Raw genomic sequence first — 26,004 nt, forward strand, 5'->3', positions numbered from 1 at the left:
GGACTCCCAAACTATGCCAACTGACGGGGCAGTAGCAAGCATAGCATATGCCTCAAGCTGAAGGCTATGCTGGCTTGTGTCCACCTGCCTGACCTCTTTGTTTCTCCAGAAATGCCTCTGGTGCAGAGGCATCCTGGGGAAATGAAAATAGGCAGCTGGAACTTCAGCAGGCAGTAGGATGGCCACTTATGAATTGCCAAAAAAAGGACAAAAGAGGACAGTGATTTGCATAATATTTACATATGCAAATTTATACACATAGATAAACATTTAGAAATATAGTACATCTCATTATAGGGTAGAAGACTGAGACCAGTTTGTTTGTGCCTGTTCAGCTGCTGTTCATCAAAAGTTATCAACTGGACAACAGTGCTGATGGTACGTTATTTTAAACTGAAATGGGACAGGACAGCCCTTCAAGAAGAGGATACCTTCAAACAGAAGAGTCCTCTCTAAAAGAGGACACTGAGCTGCTCTAGCACTGTGCTTCACTTTACAATGTATGCTGGCCAAAAGGTGTTTTTAAAATAAGCATGCGCAGCAGGGCCAGGGAGGGAGAAGAGCAGAGCATCCAGGGCAGCAGAAGAAAGTGGGGCAGTCAGAGGGAGTCTTTGCAAGTGTTTAGTGCTTTAGGACACTTAAAAGAAATTGTGTATGCCCTCTTAAACCTGTGGGGTTCGCAGTGGTGGGGAAATTATCAAAATGCCATTAAGCAAGAGTTAGTAGTTATGCCACAGAAGTATAAAGAGGTCATGGCTTCCACTTCAGGCTTGGGACCACACATCAGAAATCCAATCACCTTAACAAGAAGTTTGACATAATGGCCAACTTTAGCAATTCAAGCATCTAGGCATAGTGACAGAATAGAACCAAGAATATTCTTACAACTCTACTTTGGAGTGTGTTAGAAGGAGAGAGAAAAGGGACTTCTCCCCCTGCCCCACCCCTTAACAGAAGGCCTAGATTGCAGCAGAATATTAAAAGCCATACAGTGAAATGCCTTTTATTAAGGTAACTCAGGGATTACAAAAAAATGTGCATTTGGGGGTAATCTTTGAGTTGGCCTGCTCAAGGTATTACAGTGTATGGCTTTTGGAGTTTCTTATGGCCAACAGAACTGCTACTGTTTTGGGTAAAACTAAATATTAGGAGCTATAGTTTACATCAGTTAACTGGCAGTAGCAGACAACATAAAAAATGCCTTGGCAGAGGCAGCTGTAAGCATGAACACAACTGTAGCTTTGGCAAGAAGTCACCGGACGATGAGGCAAGTGTAGTTAGCTGATTTGCTTTCCTCTTTAATCAGCTGGGGACCCATCTAAACTTATAGCCTCCACTAGCTGTCCTGACAGTGAACGCATTGCCTTGAGGGAAGGCCAGTGTCCGGATATTACAATGGTCTTTGATGGACGTCCTGAAGGACACCCCTTCCTCAAGTTCACTGCCACTCAAGTCCAGGGATCTGTGGCTGCTGCATGTCTGCAACCCACAGAAAGCGCCATACATGTGGATTGCTTCATTCTCTCCACGAGGGCGCTTTGGGCTTCTGTTGTCATCAATGGACTGCAAGGCTGCATTGCATTTCTCCGATATTTCCCGCAAGATTTCATTCATTTCTACATCGCCTTCTTGCTCAGCAACAGACACCTGCTTGAGGCTTCTCTTGTTGGGGCCACTGGCGAGGGAGAAGTCTGTGCTGTCTTTGCACTGCGGGAGCATCAGCTTCTTCCAAGAAACAAGAACAAAAGCAGGGTAAGTCATTAGCTCTTGTGTCTAGCTTATATGCAAACATAGAGAAGGCATACACACTGGCCCTGTTTTTCTGAAGCAACAGCACCCCCTATGGAATAAGCTGCTAAAAGCCTTCCTACACCTGAAGGGGGAAAAAATAGCATTAATCTGCCATGATTAACCATTGATTTCTAAGTTAAGTCAACCAAACATTCACCAAAAAAAAAAAAAGTGTGCAAGCTTTTGAGATCTCCAGATCTCTTCATCATCTTGCTTGGAGAGATCTGGAGATCTCGAAACCTTGCACATTTTTGTGACCTTTTAGTTGGTTTAATAAAGGTATTACACTAATATGAACTTTGGATTTTTTTTTTCTTATGGCCTTCACTTTTCACTGCTTTCTAGGAATCTTATGATCAGAGCAAGTCACTTATGCAAAAAGCTAACACAGGCAAGGCTCAAACCCTGAACCTTATTCAGTGTCCTACATGAAAAAATGCTTCTGAGCAAGGGGAGAGTGAATTTCCATCACCATCATACAATTCCAACAGCACTTCTAGATCCATGGCTGCAACTGCCAGCCACAAGAAGATGCAGAAGAGAATATCTGGGAAAGCCCCTCAGCACTTACATCCAGCACAGAGGCAAGCTGCTTTGCTTGGCTGGCCAGTTCCTTCAGTTGGATATTTCTTTCCTTCAGGGAAGCAATCTCTTCTTGCTTTTGGGTCAATGTCACCTGGAGCTGTTGGGAGATGAACAGGGTCAGTTTGAAACCCTACAGGAGGAGGTAGCTTGGGCATAAGTCAGCCACTAAGCCAAGTATAGTCACCAGCTATGTTTTTTGATCTGCCAAGTATTCAGCAATCCACTTGTTGCATTTGCAGACAGGTATCAAGAACAAAAGGTTTATTAAGTGCCTGGTCAGCCACCATACCTAGCTAGTATGCTATATTCAGCCTGGAAGATCATATCTTATGCAGATCTGCACAAAGTTTGGCTTGTATAGTTATTATCCATATATTCATCCCATTCTTATAATCAACCCATCCATTTAAACTTTGCAAGCATATTTCTATATATGTGACTATGGAATGTTTAGATAATCTGGCCAACCATCTCAGCACATCCTGCAAAGTGTGATTTTCAGAAATCTTCAATTTAAAAAAGCACAAATCCTTTTCCTCTTGATGAATGGATAGTTTACACTAGGGGTGGGCAAATTGTGGCCCTGTAGATGTTTTTGCCTGCAACTTCCATCAACCCTAGCCAGTACAGCCAATGGTGAGGGATGATGGGAGTCGTAGGCCAAAACATCTGGAGGGCCACAAGTTACCCACCCCTGATTTACACATTATTCCTAAACATGCAAAACCTATTAAGTTCAACAGATCTTAAGTCTGTGATCTGTAATTCATTTTACCAGGAGTAACTTAAGGAATAGCTGGATCAAACACAAAGAGTATATCACTACTTTAACTGCTTAGGGATTATAGTTTGAGTTCTGCTGAAAGGCTCCTTACCTTATAGTTCTCACAGCACAAGAACACTATACATTTTTACTCAAAAGTATGCTACGCTGGGTTGTGTATGATGTACTCTAACTTAAATTCCATCCATTTCAATAGATTTACTCTAAGTAGGACTAACATTGGATACACAGCCCAATGGAACTTACTAGTACAAGTAAGATTCCAGCTTTGGTGTAAGGCTGATCCAAACTATTTTAATTATAAGTGGACAGCTCAGTCCAGAACCTAGTTAGCCATTCAGATTTAAGTCCATTTACATGAGAGAGAACAGCTACGACTCCTGTTTGAATAGAAGTGTCACTAAAGCCAATAAAGCTTGTTTCTAGTTAACATGTTTTGTCTCAGTGTGCCTTTCAGCTTACATCCAGGCTTTTGTCTTAAAATGGCATGAGCTTGCTGCTAAGTAGCAACTCAGTTGGATGGAGTGTGACTTTTTTGCATATCCATTTGCTTTTCATACCTGACTGTTTTCCACAAGTGCATCCCCCAGTGCTTTCTGGTTATGACCCGCCAAGTCTTTCCAGTACTGCTCAGTGGAAGAGATGTTTTCTCCATTCATCTGTAAGACAGAATCAACCTGAGCAGGCTGGTGAAGGCAAGGGCTGAAGGGTCTTCCATCATCCACAGGGAAAGAAAAATCAGCACAGTCCAGCAGAGGAGGCATTAGAGAGGATGGATCTAGGGAGACCAACAAGAATCAAAGTTATAGAGCTGGTTGATTTGACATCACGCACATTTAACAGAGCAATTCAACACGTGTTTACTCAGAAGCTAGTTCCATTGTATTCAGCGAAGCCTACTCCAACTTAAGGGTGCATAGGAGGATTAAGAGCTTTAAATGGAAGCAACATCGCAGCCTGAACTAGATACAACATTGAGAGATCTGTAATTTAAGTTAAATAGCAGCCATGGGAGTGGGGGAGGAGCACAAAACTGATTAGGACCACAGCACTAGGAAACACCTCCTCTCCTCCCACCATTTTCCTGATGAAAATTGCCCCCGTGAACCAGCTATTTCCCCTGCAGGACAAAACATACAGGTAGGCACCAAGCTATAGATGTCTACCTTGACCCTTAGTCTGATCAGTGACCAAAAGTCACTCATGGAGTAAACAGGGCACTAACATTTAGTGGATAAATTGATTAAAAGACACTTGGGGCACAATCCTGTGCATATTTAGACAGAAAAGTCCTACAGTTATTAGCATTCCCCAGCCAGCATGGCTAGTTGAAGAATGCAGGGAGTTGTAGGGCTTTTTCTGTCTAAACATGCACAGGATTGCACCCTTAACCAATTAAGAGTTCCCATATTAATTGGACAGAACACATTAAAAAAAAACCTGACTTTTAAAAATATAGGTACTTACATAGGTGGCAGGTGTCATCGCAGAAGAGGCATTGACACCTCAGTCAGACTGGAAGGGATACCTCTTCTAAAAGGTTATCTGCTGCCTAGGCATTACCTAAGCACAGATATTGCTTTCATCTTCAGGGTATTGTAAGTATGTGCAGTGGCAACTAATTAAGACTGCAGTCCTACACACACTCACCTAGGGGTAAAGCCCACTGAACACAATGGGCCTTACATCTGAGTAGGCATGCATAGGAATGGGCTGTCAACAACTGAAATCTGTACAATTTTAACAGCGCGACAGCCCACGCTGCACATTAATAGGGAGCCATTTTCCTCCGATATGAGCTTTTACCTAAACACCTAGTACACTTGCCGGATATGAAGTTATCCACGGCATCACGAAACTCCTGGAAATCAAAGTCAGGCTCGGGTGGCAAGCAGGGGCTCTGAAACATACAAACGAAACGCGGCGATTAAGAGAAGCCTTTCCCGGCTCTCGTGTTCAGTCGATTCTCTTCCGCGCATTCTTTGTACTCATTCACACGCCCACCTGAAAATCCATCGGCCAAACTAGACAGCGGTGGAAGTGGCAAGTTTGCACTGCCATAGCGAAGGGGAAAGCAACGAGGCGCTTATCTGTCCAGTGGCGGCGGCGGCAGCAGCTAAGGGCCGGCTGAAAGAGCCATTGCTATTGAAAGAAAGGCGAGCGATAGACAGACGAGCGCAGCCCCAGACACCTCCAGCCCAGATTAACAACACAGACGCTTGCAGCAGCTGCTGCGTCCCTTTACTGAGCTCAGCGCGATCTCATTGGCTAGTCCCAGGACCAATCATATTCCTTCGAGCTGGGCATTCCTATAGTCCTGGTGAAACATTAACCCGAACTAGATCGTTTTCTGAAGAGCTGCTGGCCACGCCCCCTCGCCCCCTTGCAGGGCGCTTGGGAGGGTTCACAGAGGAGGCAGAGCCTAGAGGGCTCGCTCAAGGGGAGGCAGGGATGGGCATCTGGTGGAGGCCCGCTCCCCAGCAGGGGTTCACTGACAAAAGCCCGCTGGAGCTGCCCCTCTTCACCATTGCAAGCTCCTTGTTCACCCGCCTCTCGCTCTGGCCCAGACAAGGGTGGTGGGGAGAAGGAGGAGCAGTAGATGCCACGGCCTCCTTGCTCCCTGGCTGTCTGCCTGCCAAGCAAACAAGTGGTAGCAATGATGAGAAAGGGGAGGAGGAGCAATAATGGCAGTGAAAAGGGAGACTCACTGGGGGGCGGGGGGGCTGTTGAAGGTGCCCTGCCCAAGGGCCCTCAAAAACGTGGCAGGCAGCAAAAAAAGTATGCACTACTTAAGGCAGCCTTCTCCAGCCTGGCACGCTTCAGATGAGTTAGACTACAACTCCCATCAAACCCAGCCACAATCCATGGGGTGGGATGATGGGGGGTTGTAGTCCAACACATTTGGGAGGGTGCCAGGTTGGGGAAACCTGCCTTGAATCCAAGGTTAGTCCTAATTAGAGCCGACCCATTGAAATTAATGGAATGTAAGCTAATCCTATGTAACTGAGTCCCATTCATTTCAAGCTATCTGCTCTAAGTAGGACTAACGTTGGATAATTAGAGACCTGCTGAAATGAATGGGACAAGTTGCTCATGACTAATCTGAGTCCCATTCACTTGAATGGGTCCTCTCTAAGTAGGGCTAGTTTAAAGGACTAAGTAGGATACAACCCAAAGCCAGCAGCATTTGCATTTAATAACAGGTTCACTACTGTGGTCAGAGCAGCAGTGTGTGTGTGTGTGTGTGTGTGTCTGTATGTATTTCCTACACACACATACCTGCAAGTAGGCCCCACCAAACTCAGTGGAACTTACTTCTAAGTAGACATGCAAAGGATTGTGGCAGTTTATGAACTGTGTCCTTTAAGGCAGAGGGATAGAAAATAAGGCAGCTTCTGTGCCTTGTGAACTGCATTTCAAATGATCCACTAGTTTGCTGAGCTTTCGTGGATGTGAACATGCAGGAACCAATTTCTTCCCATATAGAGTCTGGGATCCATGGAATTATGAGCCTAGGCAAGGGGTAAATCCCATTTATTCCTTAGTAAGACTTCAGTCCTGTGCATACTTTCCTGAGAGACAGTCCCATTGAGTTCAGCTGGATTTACTTCTGAGAAAACATTTATTTATTAACATATATGCCGTCCTTCAATTTTTAAAACTCCTCATGGATAGGATTGGGCAGCACACTAAAAATTGTCCAATGGCACAATCCTGTGTGTGTTTACTCAGAAGTAAACTTCTATGAGAGTAAGCAGTGAAATGGCCAAGTTTGCAGATGACTCCAAATTATTTAGCATGGTTAAAACAAAAAGGGACTGTGAAGAGCTCCAAAAAGATATCTCCAAACTGGGAGAATGGGCATCTAAATGGCAAATGCAGTTCAATGCAGGCAAGTGTAAAGTGATGCACATTAGGGCAAAAAATACCAACTTCAAGTATAGCCTGATGGGATCTGAGCTAGCGGTGACCAGCCAGGAAAGAGCTCTTGGGGTTGTGGTGGACAGCTCAATGAATATGTCAACCCAGTGTGCGGCTGCTGTAAAAAAAGGCAAACTCCACATTAGACATAATTAGAAAAGGAACTGAGAATAAAACTGCCCATATCATACTGCCCCTATACAAATCAATGGTGCGACCACACTTGGAATACTGTGTACAGTTCTGGTCACCACACCTAAAAAAAAAAAAAAAAGACATTCTAGAGCTGGAAAAAATGCAGAAAAGGGCAACTAAAATGATCAAGGGGCTGGAGCATCTCCCCTATGAGAGGAGGTTACAACAGCTTGGGAAAAAGCTTGGGAAAAAAGGAGGGTAACAGGAGACATGACAGAGGTCTACAAAATGATGCATGATGTGGATAGGGAGACATTTTTCTCCCTCTCTCAAAATACTAGAACCTGGGGTCATCCTATGAAGCTGATTGGTGGGAGATTCGGGACAGATAAAAGGAAGTACTTCTTCACACAGGGCATAGTTAAACTATGGATTTTGCTAACACAGGATGTAGTGATGGCCACCAACTTGGATGGCTTTAAAAGGGGGTTGGACAAATTTCTGGAGGAGAAGGCTATCAATGGCTACTAGTCCTGATAGCTATGTGCTACCTCCAGTACCAGAGGCAGTAAGCCTATGTACACTAGTAACTGGGGAACATGGGTGGGATTGTGCTGTTGCACTCATGCCCTGCTTGTGGATTCCCAGTCAACAGCTGGTTGGCCACTGTGTGAACAGAATGCTGGACTAGATGGGTCCTTGGTCTGATCCAGCAGGGCTCTTCTTATGTTCTTAAACCCAACTTAATTTAATGGAGCTTGCTCCCCATAGCTATGTATAGGATTGCAGCCCAAGTAAATAAAATGATAGCAAGCAGAAGTGATCTCATCTACACACTCCTTCATTCCAAAGAAAGGTTATATCCACATGTCTCCTGTGCAACAGGTGTTGTTGCAAAAGCTTTGTTAAGCAAGGGAAGCAGTAATGTTGTCCATCTTCACTTCTGTTCATTGAATGTAGTATATATGTATTATTAGGTTTATATTGCTTTTCTTCCAAGGAACTCAAGCCAACACACATGATCCCCCCCCCCCCCGCTGGACCATTTATCTTCACAACCACCCTGTGAGGTAGGTTAGGTTGAGAGTTAGTGATTAGCCCAAGGTCTGTCAGCAACCTTCAATGACTGAGAGGGGATTTGATCCTGAGCCTCCCCAGTCCTAGGCCAACACTGTAACCGCTACAACATACTGGCTCAGTACTACTGACCACTCCTTAGCAATTGCAATATAGGACAATGGCTTGCCCCAGCTCCCAGTTTTAGAAACTATTCTCTGAAATTCCAATGACCCACAGGAGAGCCTCATCTCACTCCAAAATGATTCCTCAGCTCACTCTGAAATGATTCCGCTTTCCGATTAGGATCAGAACAAATGGTTGTGAAGATTTTACTCTACATTCGCAATAGCAGTGGCTCTCAGTACAAACACTCAGACCCATTTTAGCGCCAGTTCTGTGCACAGGCAACTGAAGGCTGCTTACCTTTCTTTAAAGAGAACCTGTTCCGAGTGAATGCACCAATACAGGAATGGGGTATTTGCTCCTAAATAACAATCTGCAGGGGCAATCTAGGAGGTTTGCCTTTGTTTGTGTGAATGCAATGCGCGCGAGAGTTGGATGGTTTGCAAAGGAATAGCAGTTGAGGGTTAGGGTTCGTGGAAGAGCATCCCGATTGGGACTGTGGCAGGGCAAAGGGTTAAAGCCCTTCTTATCCCAAACCCGATCCAAATAGGGTCGCAGCTGCTATTTTCCAATCCTCATCAGGCATAATTGCGTGAATAACGTCAGGTCTGTCTTGGCCCCAAGCCTAGGCAAGGTGTCATGTGAGGCAATTACCTGCTGGGCTGCAGCAACTCTAGAAACTTCCTGTTGAAAGACTGAGGTGCAGTCGGCTAAGTCCTGCCAATCGATGGTAGCAAAGGCTATAAGGAAAAAGGGACAGGTCATTGGAAACGCAGGATGAAATTTATTTAAAAAGATTGGAAGTTCTGCTATCTGGACAGGAGACAGGGAAGAAGAAATGTGCAACAAAAGAGAGGTTTATACTTGTCGGTGAAAAGCGGATCATTTTTGTTGTTGTAATAAACTATTAAAATGAAGCCATTTTATTCCAGATTTATTATTTTGGAATCATTTTAATCCTGGGGTTGTGCAAATACAAATTACTAAAGAAGTAATCTTAATAATCGTCTCTTTTAAAGGAAGAGATCTGTCAGCCTTCTCCAATCTGGCGCCCTCCAGGTGTGTTGGACTACAACACCCATCATCCTCAGTGATCGTGTTGGTTGGGGATTATGGGTGTTTGGGCCCAACACATCTGGACGGCTCCAGGTTGGGGAAGGCCGTGAGAATTTCTTAACAAAAAGATGGTTACAATGTATCAAGGGGTAGCTAACGTGCGGGGTTGTTGTTTTTTATTTTAAAAAAGTAAATACCCCGCAACTCGCAAATGGCAAGTTTTAAACCGAACTCACCTACATCTACAGACTCCGGAGATGGGTCGTTATAAATGGTTATTGGGTTGCTTCTGGGTTGGATCTTCCGTGGCACCTGCCGGCGAACAATTACAGACAAAAACGTTAGGACCCTAAGGCAGCACTCCTCGTCATATTTACTTGGGAGTAGCCCCCATTGAATTCACTGGGTCTTACTTCTGAGTAAACGTAGACAAGGATCGGGCTGCATAGCCCTTTGCATGCGTGAAGCTTTGCTTACTTCGGAGTCAAATATGCTTAGGATTGTAGGGTAAGGGCATGTTTATGGCCAGAGCTTATCAACCTTTCTAAATAAATGGATTCATTTCTAAAGCGGAAGGTGCCGGGGCTCAGGTTTTCCTGAAAATAACCCCGTTTCAGTAGAAACTCTTCCCCTTAATATCAGACGGCTGCAGGTGGTCATTCAGAAGGTAAGGAACTCTGTACATGCTCAGAAACACTCGTTCCCCTATTAGTTCCCATCTTCTAGCGGTTGCTCAGGGAATGCCCTCTGTTCTGATCCAAAAGATGCGCTGGCTCTAACCGCTGGGCGACGCTGTCTCCCGCCGGAGGAGGACAGCGGGAGAGATTTCCCCACGCGGCTAGGGTGGCTGTGAGGTCGGACCGCGTGTGGCTCGTTTCTCCGGCTTCGCAGCCTCGGTTTCCGCCAACGCACCTTCTTCTCTACTTTGCCCGGCTTTTTGCCCAGCCTCTCGGCCAGATCTTGCACCCTGTTGGGGCAGAGGCTGCCGCACGCTTGCCTGCCGCCGGCGGTTTGCATTGCGCGTTCTCTCGCTGCCGCCGGCGACGCGGCGATCGCCTGGCTGCGCTCGATCTGGCCGCGCTTGGGGGGAGCCCGCCAGCCTCTCTGGGGAAGAGCGAGACAGAGAATGCAGGAGAGGCGGGCCGGCCGGCTGCCGATTGAGCGCCAGAGGTGGCGCCTTCGCCTTCTTGGCACATACCAGCCTGGCAACAAGGGAGCCCAGCCCCGTCCCCTCCCCTTTCAGCCCTCCCCACCCCCCCGGGGGATTAGATTCAGCCGCCGTTGCTGCCCCGGAGCCCACGCACCAAATTGCGCCCTTTCGCTGCACATTGGCGCCGCGGCCAACCGACGAGCGGGGCGAGAGCAGGTCTGGCTTAATTCTCCAGGGTCCGATGAAAGCATCGGCGCTCCATTTGTGCCCAGGGCTAGGTCTGCCCCAGAACCTAGGTCTCAGCCCTAGAAATGTGGGGACGCCTCTGAGCATGTGCAGAGCGCCTTGCCTTTCTCTTCCATTTTCACACGTGGCGCTGACAGAAGCAGTCCTGGGCATATTTATGAAGAAGGAAGTCCCAGGGAGTTCAGTTACATCCCCACGTTAAGCGTTCGTAGGACTGGAGTTTTAAAAGCATCACTGAGCGTATCTTCTTAGGGAAGTTTAAGTATGCGGGAAACATTGCTTGACTTCTCACCCTTTTGCTTGCTTAGTAAGACTTGATGACTCGCAGCCACCCGGTTTACACATGCAGCAGGATACAGCGGTAGAATGCTGAGGTGGTAGACAGGACTGCACCACTTAAGGTGGAGAAATAATGTTTTTATTAATGCTCTCCTACATTTTTTAAAAAATCCCTGCAAATAAAACACAGCAAAGGGCTGTGCTAAAACGTCTTTCCTCGACTTGCTAGTTTTCTACTTGCAAGACAGTTTTTTTCTGTTTTGGTTTAAGGTGGGAAGCATTTGAACTGGTATCCACCATCTCTAGTCTGAAGTGGTATAGTCCATTCCAGAACCTCAACTTTCTACCATACATTCTGTTATGTGTAGACCCAGCCTAGATGTGTGAAATGATTATATAAAAAAAATGTGAGTTTTTTGTTTATGTGAACATTCCGTCCAAGCGGTTGATCTGCAATGAATCATACACATTGCAAATTGCTTCTGGATGCTACTGTCGTCATGTCATCAACATGCACATGTGAGCCAGCTATTTCTTAGGTTGGTGGAATAATTTTTTATGAAGGGTGGTATATAAATATTTTAAATAAATAAATTATCACCCTGTTCTAGTACTGTTGAAACTCAGCAGTCACGTCATAGGGACCAATGCCAGGCAGGGTTACATGCAATAACACCAACACACATATAATCTCCACAGCTTCAAAGATTACCATAGCCAGCTGGAAAGAATCACTGGGGAACAGCAACATGAAAGCTGGTCCTTGTGGCAAGTGTGAATACTGTTAATGTACACTTGGCCAAAGATAAACGCAAGAGTGCAATCCTATGCATGTTTAGACAGAAAAAAAAATCCTACAACTCACAACATCCAGCCAGTATGGCTGGCTGGGGGAATGCTGGGAATTGTAGCATTTTTTCTGTCTAAACATGGATAGGATTGTGCCCTTAATGTCAATGTACGTTCTAGCCAATATTGGCTTTACAGGTCAAATCCAACAATGTGTGAATTCTCCTGCAATGAGACTTCCCCTTGCTCCTCTCCTCTCTGCAGCCTGGTGTGCTTCCCTCAATTTGCTCGGGAGGGTCCCCAACCCTCCAGAGCAGATTTGGGGTCACATGGGTGTTGCAGGAGGAGGGAAAATATGTTCTGCAAGCACAGGACCTGAAGCCTGGGGTCAAATCCAGCCCTGCTTGGGTCCCAATCCAGCCCTTTGGATGCCCCACCCCTTTCCCCTCAATTGTTTGGTGGTTTCCTAGCTTTTATGCAGATTTCCCCCTCATTCTGCAGGGTTGAAATGCCTCTCCTAAGGCTTAGGTACTGTCAGTAACAGCTTTAGGCTAAATTATACTGGTATTGTTTGTATTTTTGGCTCCACCTCTTTTGCCTTTGGTCCTGCCCACCACTGGAATAATGTGGTCCCTTAGAGCTTCTCCAAACTGGAATTTTGCCCTTGGGCTGAAAGAAGTTCTTCAACCCTGAGCTAGTGGTTTTTGTACTGCTTACTCCAACCCACTGTTTGTAGGCACTGGCCCAGAACACACTGTAGGAGACCTCTGTACATGTGCGGAGTTTCTTTCTCTCATCACTATCTGAGTAACAGAACATGGATTATCCCTCACCCTCCATATCCTTTGTTTTTTAAATGAACCACTGTGGGATAGATTCAATAGAGCTGCATGAACTAGGCTTCCTTTGAGCCAGAGTTTATTATAGCTTAGTCCCCACAATCAATGTAATGGTAGCTCAGCTGTATCTGAAATAATTATATAGTGCCTCTGAGCATATGTGTAGAGTACTCCATGTATGCTGCCAAAATTGTGACAAAATGAGAGGTCACTTTTTAAAGGGTTTTTTTAAAGGTGGTATTTTATGTACAATCTCTGCATAATAGAGCACATGAATTTGCTTTAAATGAGTTTACTGATAACTAGCAATGGGCTGGCAGCTTATAGTGGAACACAGAACCAATCTCTAAGTCCTACACAATTTAAAATGTGAGCATCCAGCAGAAAGCCATGCAGAGGTTTTCTTGACAAGCTCTGTGTCACTATATTTTTACAAAGCATTGTGCACAGTGGTGAGAAATACTGCAAACAAATCTGTTGGGGTGTGTCAATGTATGCTGAAATGGGTATCACAAAAGGAGGGAGTGTAGGCCATCCAGACACAAAGAGAACCTGGTCTCATGCATCTGTTATAAAGAAAAATGACACCAAATAGCAGGTGGCCCATGTCCTTTTGTTGTAAGTGGAAGTCTTTTGTGATATCACATTTTAAACAAACGAGTGGAAGAAGTGTAAAGTGAGCTCTGACCATGGATCCTACCATGGCTGCGGTGGCTGCACTTTGGTGCAACTCAAGTCTGTTGGGGGACTTTGGACCATCTTAATTCCCTTCTGCTGCCCTATCTTCTCCTGCAGTCTCCCCAACTCTTAGCACTTGCCTTTTCACATTAGCTGGAAGACAAGGGGAGAAAGAGTTTGAGCTCTGATCCTGCTGGACGACAGGGAGGCAGAGAGGGAGGTGAACTTTCTTCTGCCTTGCAGTAGGCTTCATTGGTCTTGCTGTGAGGTTAAAAATAACTCCCCTCCCTGCACTATTCAGGCCACTCCCCAAACGTCATCTCTCCACTCCCCCACATCTGTCCATCCATCCGTCAATGCCATAGCACTACGACTGGGAAACTTAGACACCTGAAACATAGCATGTATACTAAGCGGACCCTAAGGTAAAGGTAAAGGGGTCCCCAACCAGTTATGTCCTACTCTAGGGTGTGGTGCTCATCTCCATTTCTAAGCCGAAGAGCCAGCGTTGTCTGAAGATGCTTCCGTGGTCATGTGGCCGGCATGACTGAACACCGAGGTGCATGGAACGCTGTTACCTTTCCCACCGAAGCAGCACCTATTTATCTACTTGTAATTTCTTGCTTTCGAACTGCTAGGTTGGCAGAAGCTGGGACTGAAGACGGGAGGAGCTCACTCCGTCACGCGGCACTCAGGTCTCGAACTGCTGTCCTGCTGACCTTCCAGTCTGCAGTTCAGCGTCTTAACCACTAAGCCACTGCGGCCCCTTGCGGAACCTAGAACTATGCAATTCTGCCAGCTGCATACAATTTGCTTTAAGAATTCATTGTATGAAACTAAGGGCTATTCCATCCCTGGCTCTGTTCTTTAATATAATTATAAACTGCTTAAGTTTCAGGCTGGAAGCCCCAAACCTAAGCTCTCTAGCACTATAGGAACATAGAATCATTGTACCTGGTCAGACTATCCATCAAGCCCAATACTGTCTATTCTGACGTTCCAGAGCGTCAAGCAGAGGACCTTCACATCATCTGCTACCTGATCCATTTAGCACAGTAAGGGAAGGGCTTTGATGGAGGGGAGAGGTAAATATACCCTTTTCTTCACCCAAAGCTTCCCCAGCTCTCCCCCCCCCCCAGTGAGACCTCAACAGTGCAACACACAAGGGGGGCTAGAGCTCTGAACAGAAGGACTTCCCACATGGGCTAGGGATATATTGCAATATTTTGCAGGTCCCATATTCTTATTGTAAAATATATTTTTGGTTCAAGCCTAGCCACCCACACCTCTACTTTGTGGCAGAGAGAAAGGAACCTCCCCCTTACAGTACCAGACAAGACAGAGGTTGCACCAAAATGCAGTAAAGTGGTGGGTGGGAGATGGTGGACGACTGGTGGGCAGGAGCGGGGCGGTTAGACCTTTCCAACCCCTGCAATCCCTCTCTCACAGCTGCTTTTCTCCCAGCTACTTTGAAGACCAGAAAAAAGTTTGGTTGGGAGAAAATCAGCTAGAATGGGAATGCAAAGGGGAAGGAGTTCAACATTCCCTCCCATCTGCTACTTCTTTGCTTGCAATCGCTTCCTCAGCATTTCAGCACTAAGACATGGGTGCATGGGCATCCTCTCATAGGGGCAAGGAGGTCCAACTGCCCCCCACCCGATTCCAGTCACGATGTCACTCTGAGAGCAGCAACAGGGCTGCTGTGCTGGGGCCTGCCCTGTCTGTCTCTATTTTCAGTTTCCAGCCACACAGGCAAGGCTCAGGATAGTTGCCATTTAACAAGTGGAACCTCTTCCCATCTCTCTTAGTGTTGGCCTTCGAGCTGGGACAGTGTGCCATGCAGCTCCACAGAAATTAGTTTTCTCATGTATTATAGAAATAAAGAAACCTCTTGTAAAAGTGCCCAAATCTATTGTGCATTGCCTGTAGAGCAGAAGGGCCATTACAGGGGTGAAGGGAATCATGAACTGAGGGTTTCAGTAGTGGGTGGAAAGACATTGTCTGGACGCCAGCTCTACCCAAAGAGAAACAACAGAGGGGTAGACCTGGTGTACAAATTTCTCAGAGGCTCAATCTACCTATCTTGGTAGACTTGGTGCCTAGGTGTTATCACTGCTCAGTCACCAGATCTACCAGAAATGGTAGACCTGTTCTCTGATGCTGTTAGGGCTTTTAAAAAATGTGCAACCATACACAAAATGTACAGCTCAAAGAAGGGTATGCAATTCCAAAAGAACTTTGCTGTAGTTCAAAATTCAAGCCATGCAAAAGTTGTATTGTTAGCTGATGTAAAAAGTGGCTGATGTAAAAAGTTAATGTGAATAAAGTGAGTAGTCCAGGCTCCTCTAGAACCCCAACACCTGATCAAGCATACTCATTTTCCTTCCCCTGCAAAAGACACTCCCCACAGACTCTACTGCTACTCTCTAGAGCTGCCTTCCCCAACTTGGTGCCTTTCAGATGTTTTGGACTTCAACTCCTATCTGCCCTAGCCAGCCTGGCCAATGGTCTGGAAAGCTGGGTTTGTAGTCCAAAACATCTGGAGGGCACCAGGTTGAGGAAGAGTGTTCTAGTGTTCACCGATGTTTTCAAGATGAAGGAAATCATTCTAGGATGAATCATGTGAAGTTGCCAATCTTATAAAGCCAGTGATGCCATAAAATATATCTTGTATTCTTAAGACAGTTGTATTGTGCTTGTGCATCTGGGTTTTTTCCTCTCTTGTTCCTGTGTGTTTTTTAAATCTCTCACTTCAAATAAAGTTTTGTTGGAGTTCATGATTATTCTTGAATATAGCAGCATTGTTGTTGTTCAGTCGTTAAGTCGTGTCCAACTCTTCGTGACCCCATGGACCATAGCACGCCAGGCCTTCCTGTCCTCCGCTCTCTCCCAGAGTGTGCTCAAGTTCATATTTATTGCATCCGTGATGCTATCTAGCCATCTCATCCTCTGCTGTCCCCTTCTCCTTTTGCCTTCAATCTTTCCCAGCATCAGGGTCTTTTCCAGGGAGTTTTCTCTTCGCATTAGGTGGCCAAAATATTTGAGCTTCAGCTTCAGTATCTGTCCTTCCAATGAGCAGGCAGGGTTGATTTCCTTTAGGATGGACTGATTTGACCTCCTTGCAGTCCAGGGGACTCGTAAGAGTCTTCTCCAGCACCACAGTTCGAAAGCACCAATTCTTCGGCGCTCAGCCTTCCTTATAGTCCAGCTCTCACAGCCATACATTATTATTGGGAAAACCATAGCTTTGATTATATGGACCTTTGTCGGCAAGGTGATGTCTCTGCTTCTTACTATGCTGTCTAGGTTTGCCATAGCTTTCCTCCCAAGGAGCAAGCGTCTTTTAATTTCATGGCTACAGTCACCGTCTGCGGTGATCTTGGAGCCCAAGAAAATAAAATCTGTCACTGCTTCCATTTCTTCCCCTTCTATGTGCCAGGAAGTGATGGGGCCAGATGCCATGATCTTAGTTTTTTTAATGTTGAGTTTCAAACCAGCTTTTGCACTCTCCACTTTCACCCTCAACAAGAGGTTCTTTAGATCCTCTTCGCTTTCTGCCATTAGGGTGGTATCGTCTGCATATCTGAGGTTAATAATTCTCCCGGCAATCTTATTTCCGACTTGTGATTCATCCAACCCGGCGTTTCTCATGATGTACTCTGCATATAAGTTAAATAAGCAGAGCGACAATATACAGCCTTGTCGTACTCCTTTCCCAATTTTGAACCAATCGGTTGTTCCATGTCTGCTTCTTACTGTTGCTTCTTGACCCTCATACAGGTTTCTCAGGAGACAGGTAAGGTGGTCTGGTACTCCCATCTCTTTAAGAATTTGCCACAGTTTGTTGTGATCCACACAATCAAAGACTTTAGAGTAGTCAATGAAGCAGAAATAGACGCTTTTCTGGAATTCTCTTGCTTTCTCCATGATCCAGCGAATGTTGGCGATTTGATCTCTAGTTCCTTTGCCCCTTCGAAACCCAGCTTGTACTTCTGGTAGTTCTCGGTTCACATACTGCTGAAGCCTAGCTTGTAGGATTTTGAGCATAACTTTGCAGGCATGTAAAATGAGAGCAATTGTACGGTAGTTTGAACACGCTTTGGCATTGCCCTTCTTTGGAATTGGAATGTAAACTGACCTTTTCCAGTCTTGTGGCCACTGTTGAGTGTTCCAAATTTGTTGGCATATTGAGTGCAGCACAGCATCATCTTTTAGGATTTTAAATAGCTCAGCTGGAATACTGTCATCTCTGCTAGCTTTGTTGTTAGTAATGCTTCCTAAGGCCCACTTGACTTAACTCTCTGATGTCCGGCTCATGTTCAGTGACCGCACTATCCAGAACTACTTCTTTTCTAAGACCTGTCACATAATGTGTTTATTTTCTCATGGGAGGAAACATAAAAGGTTATAACTTGCAATTAAAGACAATTACTGATAGAAGCTTTATTGGATAAATGCATTTACAGTACAGCAGTCCTTCCTATGGCTTAGCATTGAACTATTATCTCAATAAATAAGTACAAGCATAATATACAATGTTGACAACTTCAATCTGTTATTTAAAATAATGTCAGTGCAATACAAGACAAGTCTACTGTACAAAATATAATTTGAAATAATGTTTAAAAGATTAGAGAAGCCATTGCTTAATTGATTACATTCTAAACCAATCTCACAGCTTCTACTACTAATAAATATAAATATGATGTAAAACTCAAGAGAGTATTGAATAAAAGTACAAAGCAAATACTGTTATTTTAGAGGTATTGCAACTATTAGTGATCCTTCTGTCATGCATTGGAACGAATGGATGATATAAACTTCCAAATGCATGGTTACACACAGTGCTTCAAGTATTTTTTGTTTAGCTAAGGGTGCAGTCCTATCTGGAGGCTGCCGACTATCCTATGCAGGGAGCCTGGAGCATGGAGGGGATCCTCTCCTCCGTGCTCCGGCCACCCTGCATTTTTGCCTATATGGGCGATTTCACCCACCTAGGCATGGCTTCGGGGGAGGGAAGGGGCCTGGAAACCCAGTAGGAAGCTGTGTAAAGTCTCCCCACCCCCGAACTGCTCACTCTTCCCCATCTCTGCGCTCCATTTCCAAGCGCGGAGTTGCAGCTGGCGCAGAGAAAACCATGCCAGCTACGAGGGGGTGGAGAGTGTGGTTTCTGGGAACTGAGATTGGAGCCCTGGCTCCAACCTCAGTTCCCAGAAAGTGAACAATCCTATGGCCCTCTAGACAAAGTCTAGTGGCCATAGGATTGCTCCCTAACTCATTTTTCTAAGTGCAGACACTGATCTGAAATTTCAGGGGGTAGTACCAGAGGCAAAGAGTCCTCATTCAAAGACACCAGTAAATGTAGTTTGTCCAGGCAATCCTGCAAAACGCCCTCTGGATAGTCACTTAAGTTCAAGTCTAGTGGTTTCTGGTGCTGCAACATTTGGTCAGCCAACCCCAAGCAGCAAACGGCCAGCAAAGAAGGCATGTATTTGTTAAAAGCATAGTCAGCCAGGCTCAGTTCAGCCACACCTTTTGCCAGAGCTTTGGCATTGTTGGCCTCCCAGGTATCAGCTTCACAACCCTCCATCCTCGTATGGGTGAAGTGTTCCAGGAAGAAGTTGATGGTGGGGGCTGCCAGATTGAAGCGGAGCTTGTTCAGAATGATGCACTCCAGGTTGCAGAGTTGCTGGCGAGAGAAAGTATCACAGCACAGGGCCAAGAGCTGTTTCACCTTGGGTGGATGCACCTCCACCTGAAAGAGACATAAACAGAGAAAGCAATACACAGCACCGTAAGCACAAAATAACATTTCGGAATTTTCCAGAATAGTGCAAATGTATTACTATTGACTACTATATTCACAAAGGTAAAACAATTCTAATTGCCCTTTTCACCTTTAATCCAATCAACATCAGACACAATTCAACTAAACTTAAGTGCTTTACACTTGCTACAGTGGGAGAATTAAGCACATACACAATTCTCTTCTATTTAAATTAATGAACAATTGAATGGTTTCACTCTGGCTTTACATGCTATTTGATTTTTTGAAGGTGGTTGGTTGCCCATCTCCAGAGATGCAGCACACATCTTCCTGTTTGGGGTGGGGATAGGAAAGTGGTGAACACAGTGGCTTGGATTCTAAGATAAGTTAACTAAAGGAAGTTCATGGAAGGAAAGTTTCCTGTCCCTTTCTCCCACTGCAGCCACCTGTGATTCCCAAAAAGCCTCTCTGGAGGGTTTGGGGGCCCTCCCGAACAAGGTAGGATGGGATACTGGGAGATGCTGGGGGGATAGGAAACTTCTGCGATCTGTCTTAGGTTAACTTTGCCCAGCTTTGCCCACCTCAGGATTCAGTGCAGCATCAGCCCATGCTAGAAGGGGGGTGGGGGAGTGACCATGGTCCATAACAGTACCATCTTGCTCACCAAGTGTCAAGGGCTCCTTGGAGGGCTCTCTCAGTATAATCCAGTAGCCAAGTCCAGACACAGACAAAGGGATTCTTTTCAAAGCTTTATTCTTCTTTTACAACTTAACAACTCTACAGGTAGCAACTAGATCTGAGCAGCAGCATCCCTATGCCCTAAGTTGGAACAGTTGGTCCCCGTTTGAAAGGCAGTTACTGGCAGACCCCTGAATATAAGGACTAGGGAGAATCCCTCCCCTTTTCCCTTGGATCCTCTGGGTGCAACCGTTCTTTGAGCGCCAACCGGGCGCTACGCCTCCTTTCTGCGCCCTCTATTTGGCGCCGCTCTCTGCGTCTGCGCCGCGCATCCACCCAGTCTGCTATCTGTGCTGGGTCACTCCCTGGACTGCTTTCTAATCTAGGAATGTTGGTGGGAGGAATCTCTGTCAGCTGCAGGCCCTAGGAAAAAGGGGCGCGCTCCTCTCCCAGGAGCGACTGCTCTTCCTCCGAATCAGAACTACTCTGGGATTCTATGGGCTCAGTGTCCACCCTGACACCAAGAAACCTCTCTGTAAGAGGATGGGCTGTGAAGGCTTATATCTAGCACTGGGATAGCAAGATGGACTGTTGCTGTACCATCTACCTTACTTCCTGATAGTGTCCCTGGTGAGCTGGTCTCAAGTATGGTGTTGGAGAACCCCAGGACATTGGGGCTGAGGCTGCCTTGGGACTTCATGGGCTCCATGACAAATAGTGGTCTGTCTTAATTTGTCATCAGGCTGATGCATAAGGTAGGGCACACCCTTGATTTATTCTTTGCCTCTGAGCATGAGGGGGCTGGTATGGATATGGTGGAGGGGGGTGATGTTATCCCAAAGTCATGGTCAGACCACTATCTGGTGAAGTTTGGTTTTACAGTGCCAGTTTAGCAGGGGTAGGGGACCCATTGAGATGGTCTGCCAAAGGAGTCCTGTGGAATCCAAAAGATTCTTGAATGCTCTAGGGGTATTTCCAGTACCCAGAGGTCTAGTTGAAACTCTAGTCGCACTGTGGAATAGTGAGAAATGATGGATTGTTGACACAATAGCTCCTGAGTGCCCTACCTGGTGCTGTAGGGCCTGGGGTGCTCCCTGGTTTTCTGGGGAACTCTTGGCAATGAAACAGGCTAGATAGCTAGAAGGTAAGTGGCACAAGACTCGTGGGGCTCAGCAGACACATGTAAGAGTACATAACCATGCCTGCTGTGTGGCAGCGAGGGCAACAAAGAACGCTTACTTTGGTGCCTCCATCACATCCACAAGTAGCTGTCCAGCAGAGTTTTTTGGGGTGGTTCAGGGCTTATTGTCATCTCCTCCATTAAATCCTATGTTGGAGCCCTTGGAGACCTGCTGTGATTATTTTGCAAGGCACTTGAGGATAAAATCGTTCAGCTTCGTGTTGACTTAAAAGCTGCTTTTAGTACAGTATCTGGTGAGGTGTACAATGCATGTCTGGTCTAGCTGTATGGGATCAGTTTCAGTTTTTGAGGCCTGAGGATGTAGACAAGACACTTTACTTGTAGGTTTTTTGGCCTACATCATGCTCTCTTGTCTCTTGCCCATCCTGCTTATTCAACCTAGCCTGGAGGGGTTGGCCAGATGATCCAGGGAGTGATGAATGCATCCTTGCGCAATGGAGTGGTGCCTGCTATCTTGAAGGTGGCAGCAGTGTGTCCACTCCTGAAAAAGCCCTCCCTGGATCTGGAGGTTTATACCAATAACCCTTCGTCACCAATACCCCTTTTTGGGGCAAGGTGCTTGAGAGGGTGGTCCAATGGAATAAAGAAACGAAGTCTCAGGATGTTGAAAAAATATACATTGTTTTATTCCAAGAAGTAGCCCTATGTGTTTCGGCCAAGTGAAATGGGAAATTTTCCACAGAACAAAACAGTACTGCAAAATTTTCTGCCCTTATCACTGCCCAGAAGAAGGCCTTATTTGTGGTGGAACCCACCTTATGGAATGCCCTCCCCCCTGGTATTCGGGAGGTGCTAACTGTGGCATGTTTTAGGCACTTGTTAAAGATCCAATTTTTACCCAGACCTTCCCTGATTAATTGTGCTGCCCAACTTGTTCGTTAATTGCTGTATTTTGAGCTTTTGGTTTTAAGTGTTCTAACTGATGAGTATTTGTATTCATTATGTCATCGTATTTTAATGCCTGGTTCTGTAAACTGCTTTGAGATTTTTGATATCTTAAGTGGTATATAAATCAATTACATAAACAAACAAACAAACTTATGTTAGCATCCAAGCTTGATTTTTGGCAATTCCCCCCTCCACCAGTAGCCTATATCCCATCCCACTTTGTTAAGGAAGGCCTCGTGACCCCCCAGGGGCTTATTTACCCACAGTAAGGGCTTGAAACTAAAATATACTGTTTTTTTGTTTTTGGTCTTGTCCCTCTGGCTTCACCCACCACTGGAATGCACCCCTCACCCCCAAGAGATTCTCTAAAATGGAATTTGGTCCTTGGGCTGAAAAAAGTTCTGCATCCCTTCACTAAGATTCTGATCTGTGCTTCTGCTATATGATTTACATGTTTCCAAAAAAGATTAATCTATTAGGGAACTTGACTAACGTGACTGATGTCTCAGAGCACTGCATGAATTGTGAACAGAGCTTCAGTATTAGGAGTACAGAGCAAAATAATACTAGTGATCCATTTGAATTCAGGCTTCCCTAGTATTTTCTTGGAGCCTCCTAATCACTATGGTTTAGAGGTTTACTTTGTCTTATAGCTAAGCTTCTGGTACCTGTTTGCAAGAGATGAAGAGCGAGGTGACTCCTAGGAGTTGGAAGCAGTCAGCAGCCACTGGGGTGGTGGTAAGGAAGCGATCTAGAGTGTTTACTGCCAGACACAAGGACTCAAAAGAGAAGCCAAAATGTTTGTGCACTGGAATTAGCCAGCTGATCAGTTTGCATCGGGCCTCTGCAGTTATCTGGGAAGCCAAGAAGAGAAGGTGTTAGGATGCAAAATGGGCAACTATTTACTGTATTACAGAGTATGATAAATGAGAACCAAAACATTAGCATGGAATTACTTTAAAGTCTTGGACCATTTACTTTATTGCTCACTCCTGATTATTTCATGATCAGCACTGCCTTGTAAGTAAGTAGGTTGTTTAGTTGCAACTGAAATAGATTAATTTTCCTTCAATGTTGAATGACTTTTGCAATCATCAAGTGACGCGAATTCAAAGGAATCCAAAGAGCTGTCTGGGTATGTGATAAACTTTACTTCTACTTTGGTTTATGGAAGCATGATTTTTGCATCTTTTGTTGTGGCGGCAGACTCTGCCATGCATAAGGCCACATCAGATAACTTATGTCTCACATGCACAAACAGGAGTTATAAATATGGAACTGAATACATTTTGAATGTGGATATTCAGCTTTTTTACAAATGGAACCCAACCCTACACACATCACAAATGGGAATATGTGATCAGGAGAGGGATGCACAGAGAAGCACTACTTCCTCAGTGTCTCTCACTTGGAAATAATGGATTTGAGGATTGAGGGAGGGTGAAAAGGGGCTAGTAATCGGGTTCATCTCTTTGTACACCACCTCCAAGTGTTCAGATGCATTTTCTTTTTGAAGCCCCACTTCTATCCCAGAGTCATCTGTTTCCAACGGAAGATGGGGAAGCTTAAGTCAGTGGAAATAGACCCTGCATGTCTAGACTTTGGTTAGCTTAGAGAGGCATACCTATACCACCAACAAAAAGAGTGAATTATGCTGTTTGGATATCAGCAGTGTTGCCAAGTTCACTTTCCTGAAGATAGTTATTGTCACTGATTTACCAACAATATTAACTGCTATCATTTAACAGTGGCGGTGTTTAATCACACTTTTTATATATGGTACCCTTCACTTTATTGTCACAATATCACCACTCCGTGGGCCGTTTTATAATTGATGAACCAGAAAACCCATGCACACCATTGTGTGAAAGTCATGCAAAAGTCTATTTTGCTACAGCAGCTGCCAAACATGTACATGCAACAAAACAGAGAGTGATACACATTCACTTATTTGAACCATTTTTGCCCTATCCTAAGCCAAAAAAATTAATAAATAATACGTAATAGTGTGCACGTTTTTCCTATTTATTTATTTATTTATTAAATTTATTAATCGCCCATCTGACTGGTCACCCAGCCGTTTTTCCTCTTCCACCTTTGTAGGGAAAGTAAGGTGTAGGAAAACCCAATAAAGAGTGATAAAGTCTGTGTGGAAAAATGCTGAAGTGCCTTCAGATCATGAGGTTACAATGCCACCCCCACCCCCCCATTGTTCAGTCAGAGCCTCTACCAACCTCATTAGGATTAACCCACACAAAGCAATTGAGAATCTAGGAAACCAGAAGCAGCACACATGTAGCTTTACAAACATCTGATATGTTCGGACTGTTACGCAATTCTATGCAGTGGCCAGAGTGAGAAGGAAATGAAGAAAATGACAGTGATGGATCTGGAATATTGAAGGTATCTTCTGGCTTGCAGTTTACACCAGAAAGTGGTGTACAGTTGGCACTCTCGCCCCCCTTACCACTCTAAATCTACAGTATCTTTGTGTCTCAGATTCCATCCCATCGCACAGGTCAGCTCTGCCTACTCAGAGCTTCCAAATGTCCCTGTCAGGAGCATCTCTAATTTGAATGAAATTTTTAAAGCTGCCTGTTTACAAAACCCTTGGTTCTTATGTGTTTCTACCTTCTTGGATTTGTCAATAATTATGTGCAATTGTGTCATTGAAGACCAATGTGATGCCTGCTAAATCAAAGGCAAAAGAGTCTTCTATCTCATCATATTATTTATACAATGCTTACAAATGTTTCAAGTGCTCTACATCTCTAAAGCAGCCAGATTCTCTGCCCTGAGTTCATATCTTAACTGAACACTTTACAGTTACTTCTTTTCTACACAGAAAGCACTTGACGTCGAAAAGCACATGAAAACTCTATGTAGACCAATGTGTGTGACAATCATACTTATGTATAGGTTTGTGAGAGGATGAACTGGAAAGCAGTGGCCAAACGCAGCTTCCTCTAGCACATGTGATTGTTACACTTGCTGATTTGCAAGAAGGTTCAGGCTTTTTCCTAAACAAAAGTGCATTCCATGGAAGGAGGAGGACAGTGGAGAAAAGCAAGAAATTCTAGGACTCATAATACATTATGCTGAATGTATACAGAAGAAGGAGCAGAACTGCACCTGCTGGTACCACCCTCTACTTGTGTTTGCCATAACCTGTGTGAACAGGCTAGATGCGTACACAAAGTGTACAGGAGCAGCCTCTGTATACCTGATCTAGAACTCTGGCTATTCAAAGGTTTAGGCCAGCGGACACAAGCCCTTTCCCCATCTACACGGATACGTCACATCTGAAGAGTCCTTAAGAAAAGAACACAAAGCAATAATACAAAATATGCCAGTAGAGGTTTAGTTTCTCCGAGAAACAAAATTTGTCCACGATTACCTTTGTGTATTTCATTTTCTAAAAAAATCCTAGATGCCCTTTCGTTCCAGGGGCAGAAACAACAGCTGTGGGTTGTTGTTGTTGTTGTTTAACCCGAATCCCACTGCCCTCCCCTTACTTGTGGCTGCTGCGCCAGCGGGTCGAGCGGGTGGAACTTGCCCTCCAGCTCCTTTCGGAAGCGGTACCAGCTTTGCCCGTAGTCGCGGAAGGTCTGCCGCTCCAGAGGGTGCATGGGCTCGCAGCGGCTGGGGGAGACGACCCGGCCGGGAAGCCGCCCCACCGGGGGGGCCTTGCTTTTCTTGACGGGCGCGCGAAGCTGGAGGCCGGCTTCGACGCCGCCCGGGGGCTCAGGCCGCTCCTCCGGGGTCACGTCCTCGGCCCGCTGCCGCTTGCACGGCGGGCTCGGCCGCCCGCCCAGAGCCGCAGGGGGCTCCTGACTGGGTCGGGCAGTCACCACCATGCCGCAGCTCCCGCGCTTATCGCTGCCTCCCGGGCAGCACCGAGGCGAGGCGCGCCGGAGCCGGCTATATGCCGGGCAGCGCCGCCCCGCCCCTGGTCCCGCCTGCTGTGGACAGCTCCTCCCCGCTTGCCGCCCCTCCGCTTAGCCGGCTTTCCCGGCCAAAGAACCGCTCTCGGCC

The 26,004-nt window shown here is 45.6% G+C and overlaps 2 protein-coding genes across 5 annotated transcripts; both read right to left on the bottom strand.

Moving 5' to 3' along the window:
- Positions 1–228: 228 nt before the first annotated feature.
- On the bottom strand, positions 229–9,766 carry MCIDAS (multiciliate differentiation and DNA synthesis associated cell cycle protein). 2 transcript variants are annotated; one of them, XM_084832061.1, is made up of 7 exons: positions 9,691–9,766; positions 9,053–9,138; positions 7,094–7,199; positions 4,988–5,060; positions 3,721–3,938; positions 2,363–2,473; positions 229–1,725 (listed from the first exon to the last, which is right to left on the bottom strand). In XM_084832061.1, the coding sequence occupies exons 5-7, from the start codon at positions 3,922–3,924 to the stop codon at positions 1,303–1,305; spliced, it is 738 nt and encodes a 245-aa protein (XP_084688187.1). In that variant the 5' UTR covers positions 3,925–3,938; positions 4,988–5,060; positions 7,094–7,199; positions 9,053–9,138; positions 9,691–9,766; the 3' UTR covers positions 229–1,302. The 2 variants fall into 2 exon arrangements, with proteins under 2 accessions (XP_084688187.1, XP_084688186.1); XM_084832060.1 differs by lacking the exons at positions 7,094–7,199; positions 9,053–9,138; positions 9,691–9,766 and adding an exon at positions 5,165–5,423.
- Positions 9,767–17,856: 8,090 nt separating this feature from the next.
- Positions 17,857–25,867, bottom strand: CCNO (cyclin O). 3 transcript variants are annotated; one of them, XM_084833239.1, is made up of 4 exons: positions 25,485–25,867; positions 22,638–22,823; positions 18,733–19,190; positions 17,857–18,612 (listed from the first exon to the last, which is right to left on the bottom strand). In XM_084833239.1, exons 1-4 carry the CDS (start codon positions 25,824–25,826, stop codon positions 18,408–18,410), a joined length of 1,191 nt encoding a protein of 396 aa, XP_084689365.1. In that variant the 5' UTR covers positions 25,827–25,867; the 3' UTR covers positions 17,857–18,407. The 3 variants fall into 3 exon arrangements, with proteins under 3 accessions (XP_084689365.1, XP_084689367.1, XP_084689366.1); XM_084833241.1 differs by having other exon boundaries at positions 17,858–18,612; positions 25,367–25,867; XM_084833240.1 differs by lacking the exon at positions 17,857–18,612 and having other exon boundaries at positions 18,647–19,190.
- Between the last annotated feature and the right edge of the window lie 137 nt (positions 25,868–26,004).

This window comes from Heloderma suspectum, chromosome 2, assembly GCF_057233095.1.
Source record: "Heloderma suspectum isolate Gila_16-S chromosome 2, 16-S_ref, whole genome shotgun sequence".
In the NCBI taxonomy this organism is placed as follows: Eukaryota; Metazoa; Chordata; class Lepidosauria; order Squamata; family Helodermatidae; genus Heloderma; species Heloderma suspectum.

What these genes read in the sequence shown, in the direction of transcription:
- MCIDAS (XM_084832060.1), bottom strand. Translation starts at nt 5,221, where the DNA reads ATGGCAGTGCAAACTTGCCACTTCCACCGCTGTCTAGTTTGGCCGATG. An exon ending in TTTGGCCGATGGATTTTCAG is followed by an intron (nt 5,061 to 5,164) that starts GTGGGCGTGTGA and finishes TGTATGTTTCAG; the next exon opens with AGCCCCTGCTTGCCACCCGA. An exon ending in CACTTGTGGAAAACAGTCAG is followed by an intron (nt 2,474 to 3,720) that starts GTATGAAAAGCA and finishes ATCTCCCAACAG; the next exon opens with CTCCAGGTGACATTGACCCA.
- CCNO (XM_084833239.1), bottom strand. Translation starts at nt 25,826, where the DNA reads ATGGTGGTGACTGCCCGACCCAGTCAGGAGCCCCCTGCGGCTCTGGGC. An exon ending in CGCTGGCGCAGCAGCCACAA is followed by an intron (nt 22,824 to 25,484) that starts GTAAGGGGAGGG and finishes TTGGCTTCCCAG; the next exon opens with ATAACTGCAGAGGCCCGATG. An exon ending in TCTTCATCTCTTGCAAACAG is followed by an intron (nt 19,191 to 22,637) that starts GTACCAGAAGCT and finishes TGTCTCTTTCAG; the next exon opens with GTGGAGGTGCATCCACCCAA.